General features: G+C 41.0%; 1 protein-coding gene across 1 annotated transcript; it reads right to left on the bottom strand.

The window, feature by feature from the left end:
- Positions 1-1,298: 1,298 nt before the first annotated feature.
- Positions 1,299-6,824, bottom strand: LOC117532887 (intermediate filament protein ON3-like). The gene is made up of 8 exons (XM_034196472.1): positions 6,244-6,824; positions 4,443-4,651; positions 3,704-3,764; positions 3,485-3,580; positions 3,180-3,344; positions 2,828-2,953; positions 2,454-2,718; positions 1,299-2,174 (listed from the first exon to the last, which is right to left on the bottom strand). The coding sequence occupies exons 1-8, from the start codon at positions 6,694-6,696 to the stop codon at positions 1,912-1,914; spliced, it is 1,638 nt and encodes a 545-aa protein (XP_034052363.1). The 5' UTR covers positions 6,697-6,824; the 3' UTR covers positions 1,299-1,911.
- Between the last annotated feature and the right edge of the window lie 4,215 nt (positions 6,825-11,039).

Here is an 11,039-nt window from a genome sequence, read left to right as displayed (position 1 = left end):
GAAAGATAATCTTTCTCTCTCCATTGACTTCAATACATAATTTTTTCGAAATAAGGTCCCATGGAGGTCCACCGGAAGGGGAGGGACTTCGCCACTCTATCGGCTGCAGAGTGTGTGCTCAGTGGGCGGAGTTACAGAGATAAACATAACTTTTTTCTTATTTCTTAACATGATTGAGACTTATAGAACCTACACCCCTCAAAATTAAAATAGTTCTACATGATTTCGATGAGAAACATGAATAAATTCTGTCTCATATATTAACTGCATATTTGCAAATTGAACAACCCCACGTTCCCCCTTTTTTCAGTGTGTACTACTGGATCAACAACGTGTCACATGTTCTGAATGGACCAATCAGAACTTTATTTAGCCTCCGTATTGTTTATGGTTGAATGTGGGCCGCGAAAAAAATGTTGATACTTAAGTGGGCCCTGAGTTGAAAAAGGTTGGGAACCGCTGATCTAGGGGGTACAACTTTAAACACCCATATGAAAAAGATCGGTTCACATTTGAATAATCAAATAAGTATATGAACATAACCAATAACCTACCATAGCCAATAACAAATAAATGTAACGTATTTTATTTGTGTTGTTCATTCATATCTTATTTTACCTTAACATTTATTTATTTATGCATTTTTTTTTTATATCTCCAGTTCTAAACAATATTTTTGGTTTACTGTCCTATAGTAGCCTATACATTGGAATTATTTCAAATAATTGTATTTATCATAATAATTATAAAGGAGTGCCTTGGAAATATTTGTTTACATAAATTGTGATCAAAACGTTTGAGACCCACTGAGATAACTTAGACTAAAGTGAACTATCTATGACTCTCCTCCACCTTCTTGTAGAAACATATCCGTTAGCGCAGCGCCCCCCCAGATCTTGCGCCCTATGCCAAAAACCGGCCCTGCATGGTGGTTTAACCCTCTTTGTATAACTTGAAGTTGTCTTGTAAGTGAAAACAGCAGTGTTATCACTATCTAAACATGACCAGTCAAATGTTTATTTTACCCTCATCTCAAAAGAAACAATATTTGACACATTGTGTCACCTTAATCTTTACCAGTTATTCATACTGATAGAAGTAGACCTTTTTTACTTCAGTGTTAATTACATATATTTAAGATACACTAATACATTGAGATTTTTTTAAAGTAATATACTGTCCTTGGTGCAATATAAAAGTCCTAAATAACAGATTATAGACTACTTAAGCACTTATTATTCCTGTCAGATTTATTGGAGTGTAGGTCCATCATCATCAAAAATGAAAACAACATCTAGTTTTTCTTTCAGTAAACACATTTTATTTGGTTTGGTAGCAAAAACAGCACCTAGAGACAACAGTATGGTGTGGGCAGCCTCCCAAGGGGTCGATAGGTTTCAGTTACAGGAAGCGCACAGGGAAGATATGCACTACTGCAGCAGGCAATTTAAGACATTAGTTTGACCAACAACGCTTAAGCACTGTTTCAGTACATTCACATTATTTTGTCACTGTCTATCCAACACCGTTTTGAAGGATACAGCCCTTCATGAATGGAATAGCTGTTGCATAGATTTCAAGGGAGTGTTTTAGAATGTATCTTCTTTTTTCATAGTTGCAGTTTGCCCATTTTTTATCCTACTTTGTGAGGCAAAACTACATTTGTTTAGTTCAGACAGTCAGACATTAGACATACAAAATAGATTCTTTGGTCCCTTTCAGATGCTTCATAGTGTTAGGATCATTTATTTCTTCATGAGGAACATGTTAAGGCTCTATTGGAAAATTGCTGGCAAGCATTTTACTTCATATTTGGGGGGTACAGGGGGAGTGAAGTGTAAGTATAAAACTACCAGCAGATGGCCGAGGAGATCATAGCAGACGGGTAGCTACACCTTTGAACTAGACAGCTCAATCTTCAATGACCTCAGAGGACTCGGACACCACTCTGCCATCCTTGGTCTCGATCATCTTGATAACAACGTTCTTCTTGCTCTGGGTCGTAGTGTAACCGCCGCCGCTGCTTCCGCTGCTGAAGTCGCGCATGCTACTGCTGCCCATGTTACTGCTTCCCATGCTACTGCTGCCATATCCGCCTCCGTATCCACTGCTGTAACCACTGGAGTAGCCGCCTGAGTAGCCGCTCTTATTGCTGGGGAAACCACTGTAGCTTGCTGTTAAAAGAAGGTAGGTAGAAAACAGTTAGTTCGTACAAAATACTTTAACGCATTGGTAGAAATGTAATCTGAGAACCAATCGGCTATCGTCAGACTCTTTATTTACAAAAATGTTGATTGTGAATTGGTTAATTGAGACAAAACCTGCCTTGGACTGTTTTTCTGGCTTTTAGTCGGAAAATATAGCCCCTTGCTCCCCGGCTTATTGTCTACATCATTCCTTTTGAGAAAGATTACACACCCTTTTGAAATCGTTTTACTGATATGAGGACTTACAGCTCTGTTGGGAAATGTTGACTGACTGGATGCCGTTGACCAGCCTGTCCTCCTCTCCCTCCAGAAGTTTCCTGTAGGTGGCGATCTCAATGTCCAGGGCCAGCTTGACGTTCATCAGGTCCTGGTATTCTCTGATCTGGCGGGCCATGTCCTGTTTGGCTCTCTGCAGGGCATCCTCAAGGTCCCTGATGCGGGCCTTGGCGTCCTTCACTGCCATCTCACCGCGCTCCTCAGCCTCAGCGATCTGGGCCTCCAGGTTGGCACGCTAAGAAAAGAAGACACTTTTTTTAAAGAAGGCTTTTCTACACTCCTGATAAACTATATATAATTGATAAGAATGGTGTACTATGGTGCCAAAACACTTTTTTCCATACCTGTCCCTTAACGGCATCAATCTCTGATGTCAGCCTCTGGATCATGCGGTTGAGGTCTGAGATTTCTGTCTTGGTGCTTCTCAGGTCTTCTCCGTAACTGCTGGCGGAAGTCTGCATCTCTTCATACTATATAAACATCAACAATATAGAATGTTAAAAATAGGAAAACCTAATGACAAGAACATTGCATGCCCACTAATTAACTCATATGTTTCACCTTTCTTTCAATATGAATGTAAAGTATACTTTTGGCGAGTTGAGTTTTTAACACCCAAACCATATCTACCTTTCTAAATAAAGAAATGATAGAAACATGAGGATAAGACAAAAATCAAAAAGTGTTCTTAATCACCTTGGACTTGTACCATGTCTCTGCCTCAGCACGGCTGCGGTTGGCGATGTCTTCATACTGAGCCTTGACTTCAGCAACGATGGAGTCCATGTCCAGGTTGCGGCTGTTGTCCATCTCCACAACGACGGAAGTGTCCTTGATCTGGCTCTGGAGCTCATGAAGTTCCTGAAGAAGTACAAGAAGAGAGATTAGTATACGCCTGCTTTATTTAGGAAACCCATCCAGCACAAGAGGGCGAGTCAAGATGCCAAACAAATGCTAAGAAAAGAAGCACCCAACGCTACTGAGCTGATTTTGTGCCGTACCTCTTCATAGATGGACCTAAGGAAGTTGATCTCATCTGTCAGACTCTCCAGCTTGGCCTCCAGCTCAACCTTATTCATGTAGGCCTCATCAACATCCTGGAAACAAAACAAATGTTTGATAAAATGATTTACCAAATAACTGACATTGTCTTCAGGAGAGAGAAAAAATGGCAGACATGGTATGATATTTGTCATTCAAAAACAAGACACGATACTGACCTTCTTGATGAGAACAAAGTCATTCTCACACTCTGTGCGCCTGTTGATCTCGTCTTCATACCTAAGAGAAAAAATATATAGTTCCATGAAGAGTTTCATAATAGCGCTTGTTTAGATTCCAGAGTTTATACAGCAATGTACCACTAGGAGGTGCAAGTAGTCCATCCATAACTCTTGAACTCCTTTGTGCCTGACACAAAGGTGGTTGAGCATGAGCGGTGTTACTGACATTTCTCTCTTGAGGCTCCTCTGAACTCAGCTGATATGTTCCATATGTCTGTGGACAGCTGACAAATATGATTGGTACCATTTTGTGTTAGGGAACTGCGCGTCAGCATGCACCCATTAGTCTGCTAAAAGCTGTAGGGTTAGGTTAAAGCTGAAGACAGCCAACTCTGTACAATGACTTTTACTTCGATTCATATGCAATGCAATGGGTGTTTGGAACATGCTTCCTCAGTGCTATAATTCCCTTGAGTTTTTGTGATGCAAGACAATGGACAGATGTAGGGAGTATTCCTAAAAAAAAAACATGAACTCCGTTTGCTGCAAGGCTAGTCCTGGAGCGCAAATTGGACATTGTGCTAATGTGTAAAATAGGAACAAGTTTTTCGCATTTGGCAAATCTTCCACTGCAACCTATATAAAAAGATTATAGCTAGATAAACAATTTGCTTCTTTATGGTGCAGAAAAGGCCTGCACAAAGCAGCTGGCTCTCCCTCCCCCCTCCACACTCACTTGTTCTTGAAGTCCTCCACCAGGCCCTGCATGTTGTGCAGGTCGGCCTCCAGCTTCATCTTGTCGTTGCCGAGCCCGTCGAGCTGTCTGCGCAGGTTGGAGATGTAGGCCTCGAACATGGCATCGATGTTGGAGCGGGTGGTGGTCTGTCCCTGCAGCAGGTTCCACTTGGTCTCCAGCATTTTGTTCTGCTGCTCCAGGAAGCGGACCTGATGTGTGAAGAAAGTGGCATCAAATTATTATTATGGTTACTATGAGAAACATATCAAAAAGACTTTAGAAAGAATTAGCGACTTACATTGTTTACTGTAATTTGTTATGAATGGTAATGCAAGCATGATGTAACTGCAGTGTTCTCTGTCCTGACAAAACAATATGGGCCATAACATTCTGATACTCAATCATCAGGATCAACTTTCCATTCCTTCTATTCAACGTCTACAGGCTTTGATGTTATTATCTAACTTTGGAGCTGCTTTCCAAAGGAAGGCCTGACTTGCATGCATCCTGACAGGAGGTAGAGGGGAGGGAAGTCAGGACGAGGTTGGAAAAAACTGGTAATGGAGGTCTAAAGCGAGTTAACCCTTCTCCTATATGTCTTCCTGTTTTTGTATAGCTGGCGAGAGAAGACAAATACGCAGAGAGCGAAGAGGGCGAAGCAAAGTTGCATCCGCAGGCATATGCAGGAAGGTAAATATTTGACTTTGTTATATACGTGATAAGAGGAGCGCAGAGAATGGTAGGCGGAGAGGGAAAGAGAGGGCGATGTACGAGGTGAAGAGAGAAGTGAGGTCACATGATGAAAGGTGGGGAGTTTGCATATTTGTGAACAGTAAAAGCAAGGCAGCCAAAACAGATATACACCTCGATGGACCTTGCTCTGATACATTGTACTAACAGGTGAAATCCAACCAGGAATGTAATTTGAACGGGAGTAAATACAGATAAGGTGCCTTTTTAAATGGACTGTCACCACAAGATAAGAGATGATAGGCTGGAAGTTATCTGCTTTGTGTTGAAGCATGCAAAGGACAGTTGATATGTAGCAAGTCAGCTGGCATTGACCAGAACATGAAACCAACTGGCCTTTTTAAATATTAACCTACTGCTACTGAGGCCTCAGAGGACACACACACTCCTAAGTATTATATGCTGCTGGATGCAGATTTAAATGATTAATATGAAGAAGCTCCCAAAGGGCACTCATTTTAAAAAATGTCGCCATGAAATAAGTTTTTGTCATTGAGGTAATGATTGTGCGAATGTTTGTGCGTATGTGTATGTGTTTGGGAGGGGTGGTGGCCACCAGGGCAGCAGAAAGAGCCACACCCCAGCTAAGGGAGGGACTATTCCCAAGGTAACTGGTATCACAAGTCCTGAGCTCTGACCTGACACACCCTACGCTTTCTCTCGATCATTCTCTCATATTTCTCTCTCTCAATCTCTCCTTCTGCGAGTCTGTTTTTCATCACTATAAAAGGGCAGGCCGAGCCAAAAAGATAGACGGCCTAACCCTAACTCTGAGCACACTCCAGCACATTGGTTTTCTGTAATTGTGGGAGTTGACGAGAGCAGAGAGGGGAAATAAATCCACTTTTTACATGCAGCGAAAGTTGGGAAATCAGCATTACAGGACATGTGGCAAACATATGAAGCTCATTATCAAACAATGTGCACTGTGAAGATACGTTGACTACACTATGTGACTGAAATTCACTCTCAAAGCATTTTATGTCTGCATGAAGACTACAATGAGGCAAAGAGCATTGCCTGACTGTTTTTTTCACACATTGGCTCTTACCTTGTCAATGAAGGAAGCAAAGCGGTTGTTGAGGGTCTTGATCTGCTCCTTCTCATGGGTTCGGACACCATGGATTGTGGGGTCAATCTCAAGGTTCAGGGGGGCCAGCAGGCTCCTGTTCACAGTGACGGCGGTGATAGGTCCATGACCCATTCCCATTCCCATGCCTGAACCTCCACCCATTCCCATGCCTCCACTCATTCCCATGCCTCCACTCATTCCCATGCCTCCACTCATTCCCATGCTTCCGCCACCCATGCTTGAGTTCAGGCCATAGGCAGAGGAGCTGGTGATGCCTCCAAAGTTCCTGTTGCCTCCTCCATAGGAATTCTTGACACTGTAGCTACTGCTGCTGCGGCTGCCTGCGCTCGGTCCAGAGTAGGACATGCTGCTGAAGCTCCTTGGGGCGTTGGAACTTCTCACGCTGTAAGAGTTTTTCTTGAAGGAGGTCATTCTGAAAGCTGGAGGCTTTTTTTCTCTTTTGGATGAAGTAAGTCTGGGAAGGTCAGACCAAATGGCTCGGTTGGTGAGGCAGGCAGGCAGAGGGGAGAGACCAGAGTGGATAGAAAAGAGAAAAAGCTACAGTGGAGTTTTAAAGCCTGTGGCTGTGGGAGGGGACTCTGCTGCGCTGCCATTGGCTGCATGTCTGGCTCAGAGAGGGAGGCAGGGCTGTAACATTACACTTCTATGACACATTGTCCAGTCATTCAAAACCATTACCTGGTTTCTCTGCAGGCCCTGTGTTGTTACAGAAAACCATGTCTTTCGAGAGAATAGATTGGAGAATAGTTATATTTCTTTGCTTTGATCTCCTGTGTGTGTCTTCAGGTAAAACTACTCAAACACACTACAGTTTATTCAACAGGTCTGGATAAATAGAAAATGAAAATGTTCTAAATTAAGTAGCAGCTAGAAAAAAATGCAGTCTGTGTGTGGGGGCAGGTTGGTGGGTGGTTGATAAGAGTTTATTAGTTCTTAGAATGAAAGCTGGTTTAAATCTGTGAGTGTTTATAACTTTCAAAATGATTATTTTTCATGTTTTTATATATATATTAACTAAATATCCATTTTACATCATAGTTTATAAATGTTTATATGACTGTACTATATCTGATAGACTTGGTTAAAGGGGCACTATTATGCTAATTTCAGGTTCATATTAGTATTGTGGGCCTCGACTGTGACAAGTTTCCATGCTGTAATGTTCAAAAAGCTCTTTATTTTACACCTAAAAAGTTACCCCTTCATTGGGTTAAGCCAACAATACTACCTTGTTATGAAAATGTCATGGTATGGGTTAAAATCGTGGTACATAACGTAGGTAAGAGTATGTTGCATACATGATTTGAGTTAATTACATAACGCAAGTACATTACGCAGCTTAGACTAAGTCAACTGCTTTTTGCTAAAGATACTAACAGTGGCCTCATAGAGGAAAGTATTGTGTTCGTTTGACCCATTTGTGCGTACAGGAAGTGTTGTGGTTTCCAAACTGCCATATTTAAAATGTTAAGAGTCAGAAATTGTAATTTGAGGAGCACTTGGGACATCTAACATGCATATTTTTCAATATCTGAAATTGGACTATAGCTGTTACCAAGGTGGTTTGTTACAATAAGCCATTTTCGAGAAGTTTTTTTTTGGATGCTTTAGGGCTCGAAATTCCTTGGCTGCTGCAGGCTAACTCTATGCAATACTTTGTGTGGTTGTGAATATAACACACATCACATGTACTGTTCAGTAAGCTTATGTCTGCAAACCAGGTGAACTGCACTAACCAGCTGGCTTTCATCAATGTCGACCAAGAGTTAAGGTCGGCTAATGCCATTGAGCCTGAGGCTTTTGAAAACAATGAACAAGACTCAACGTTTATTTAGGCTTATAAACAACTGTGTGCTCATGTATCTGTCCATGTACACGGCCTCAGATAAGAAGACTTGTGATGCATGGTTGGTCTCTTTTAACACCTGTCCATAATTCATAACTGATGCCTTTTCCCTAGAGAACTACTCACTGTGTAAACATCTGTAAAGTTTGTGTTGCACAACACTGATATCAAATCCAGTATTGCCCATAGTATTCCTGACAGCACTATAACTGAACCATGTTTCCCACCATGCAACAGTGGGAAACTACACTGGCACACATAGCAGCTCAACCTTCTACCGTCCTTCCACCAATACCCGCCCTGCATTCTTCTCCTCCCCCCATTAATTTCCTCCTCCAGTCCCTCACCACGATGAGTCAGGATTCTTGGCACTACCAATCCAAAATCCCTCCACCATATCCTCAATCTTCTTTTACCTTTTGTTCTCGCCATTGGCTCTTGACCTCCTTATTAGCATGGAAACGCACTAAAAACAAAATAGACTCCCATCTTCTTTCAGCCAAAATGGATGCCCGCCCAAGAGGGAGGCATTTGAGTGCACAGAGTTAGAAAGCACAGAGGGACTGACTCAAATTAAGAAAATAACATGTGGCAATATCGATATGAGTTTGCGCTTTCAACACAAAGGAAAAAAATTGGTTGGGGACACAAGTAGACAGCACTAAAGGGCAATTCCTGCTCCTGTTGCAAAATGCATATGACTGAAGTGAAATCATGCTGATCATATCATATATCATCACCAGGCTTTGAATCATGTGTGAGGTTCATTCAAAACAGATCTTGCTCTCGGAACGTCAAATTGAATTTCAGTAATTCCGCCATGAACTATGCTTTCTGTTGGTCGTATGACTCTCATTACTTTGGCCAAGACTGTAAATAATCTAATTATGTTTCAATAACATTTTGCCTAAATGTATCAAAATGCAAAATTCTATAAGGCAAAGGATATATATTCACATTACCTTATATACAATTTAAAGTTGAATTCTGAACATTAAGTCATGTTGGAAGTACTGTTACTTTTATTTTTCACTTGAGGTCAGAAAGAGAGGTTACCACAGCTTTTAGAAGCAATTGTTCATTGCTCATGATGAGTACGATATCATAGGCAACATGTATATGTATATATGTATATGTATATATTTCAGAAAAGTGTATATTTAGCATTAATATTTGCATTTTACAAGATGACTTTCGGGGTGCAAACCAGAAAAAAATTATCGACAAAGTTTGCATATCTAATTTTAAATATTTTTGGTCTGTACTTGACTGTAAGGTACTAATGTATTCCTATTGTATGTTTGAGTATGATCATCATCTGCCCGCAGCAAAATCTCTTGCAACTTTAGTCTGGTGTAATTTAGTTCCAGTTTAAAATACATTTTAATTTAAATATCTGCAGATTTTGGCTAAATCCTTGTCTCTTGCTATTCCTGCTCAGGGCCTACACTGAAAAAAAGGGGAAAGTGGGGTTGTTCAATTTGCAAATATGCATTTAATATATGAAACATAATTTATTCATGTTTCTCGTCGAAACATGAATCAATCATGTAGAACTATGTTAATCTTGAGGGGTGTACGTTCTATAAGTCTCAATCATGTTAAGAAATAAGATAAAAGTTATGTTTGTCTCTGTAACTCCGCCCACTGAGCACATACGTCAGCAGCTTGCTCCGCAGCCGATTACTCGGCTTCTAATTATTATATACAAATATTTTATTCACAAATTAATATGGTCGGACTCAAACCCATACTTTAATAGTTTCGTAATTGAACCTGAACAATATGGCACTTTAATGGACAAGATGTAAAGCAGAAAAAAATTGCAAAATATATTTATTTTTTAAAATGTGAAGCTTTTTCTTTTTTAAACAAAGGAGGGGGGGGGAAGGGGTTCTACCATTTTTTCTTCCCGCATCGGAGGAGTAAGCTGGTTCTGTCCCGAAAACATCTCTACAAGGTAAAAGTTATTTAAAGTTATTTGATGTCATCAAATGTTCGTCATAGTTACAGGTTATCACAAGACGCATTGTTTGCAAAAAGCAGTTCACATTTGCCGTTACAACGAGCAACGTAAATACAGCTGTCAATTTGTAAACATTGTCATTCACTGGTGTTAGCTAGGATAAAGCCATGTAAATCATAAGGTGAGTTTATATTGATTGACTTGTGTTTAGCGTGTTTTTTTATACTGTGAGTATTTGTAGAGCGTAAGTCCAACAGTTGCTTGATTTACAATATTTAAAACTATGAACCTTGCCCAAAGTTATGCACATTAAACCGAGCTCAGGGGGGAGTCATATCTGATGGATGAGCTTGCGGCATGTTTGCATGTCTATAGGCTACGTCTTATTTTAAATTATTGTTTCATGTCTGCTGTCAGGCGGTGTAGAACTTTACTGCATTGTTCCGGCTCTGCATGTCTACTCTTGTGCCGACTTTTAAGGGCGCTGATGCAGGTTGTAGGCCTACCTTACGTTAAGCGACCATCTTTACCCATGTAAGGTGTTGATTGTTAAAGATACAATATTGTCTGTGGGACCGCAGTGTTTTCCCTAAAAAACGGTTTTTATGTCTCTGCTTTGATCCGCTCTGTGTTCATGTAAATACCGTAAATACACACAGATCAAAACAGAGACACAATATTGTGTGTGGGGGTGTGTCCCGGAAAGCGACACTTGATACTGGAAAGTGGAGGATATTAATGATTGTGTTACATTTTAGCAGCGGTGCACATACCATTAATATGGGGACATGCCGGACAGATCAAAACCCCTAGTTTCCACTGGGTCCGTCTGCGGCGGGTTACGGCCTGTGTTACAGCCTGTGCCGCGTTACGGCTCAGAAGCGTCCCAGAAGTGTCTCGCCGCTGGTCTCCGCTCGAAATAGGATTGAAGTCTATTTTTCG

Source organism: Gymnodraco acuticeps, unplaced genomic scaffold (assembly GCF_902827175.1).
Source record: "Gymnodraco acuticeps unplaced genomic scaffold, fGymAcu1.1, whole genome shotgun sequence".
NCBI classification, from domain to species: Eukaryota; Metazoa; Chordata; class Actinopteri; order Perciformes; family Bathydraconidae; genus Gymnodraco; species Gymnodraco acuticeps.
Note: the sequence above shows the minus strand (reverse complement) of the source record. Positions and strands in the feature narration are given on the sequence as shown.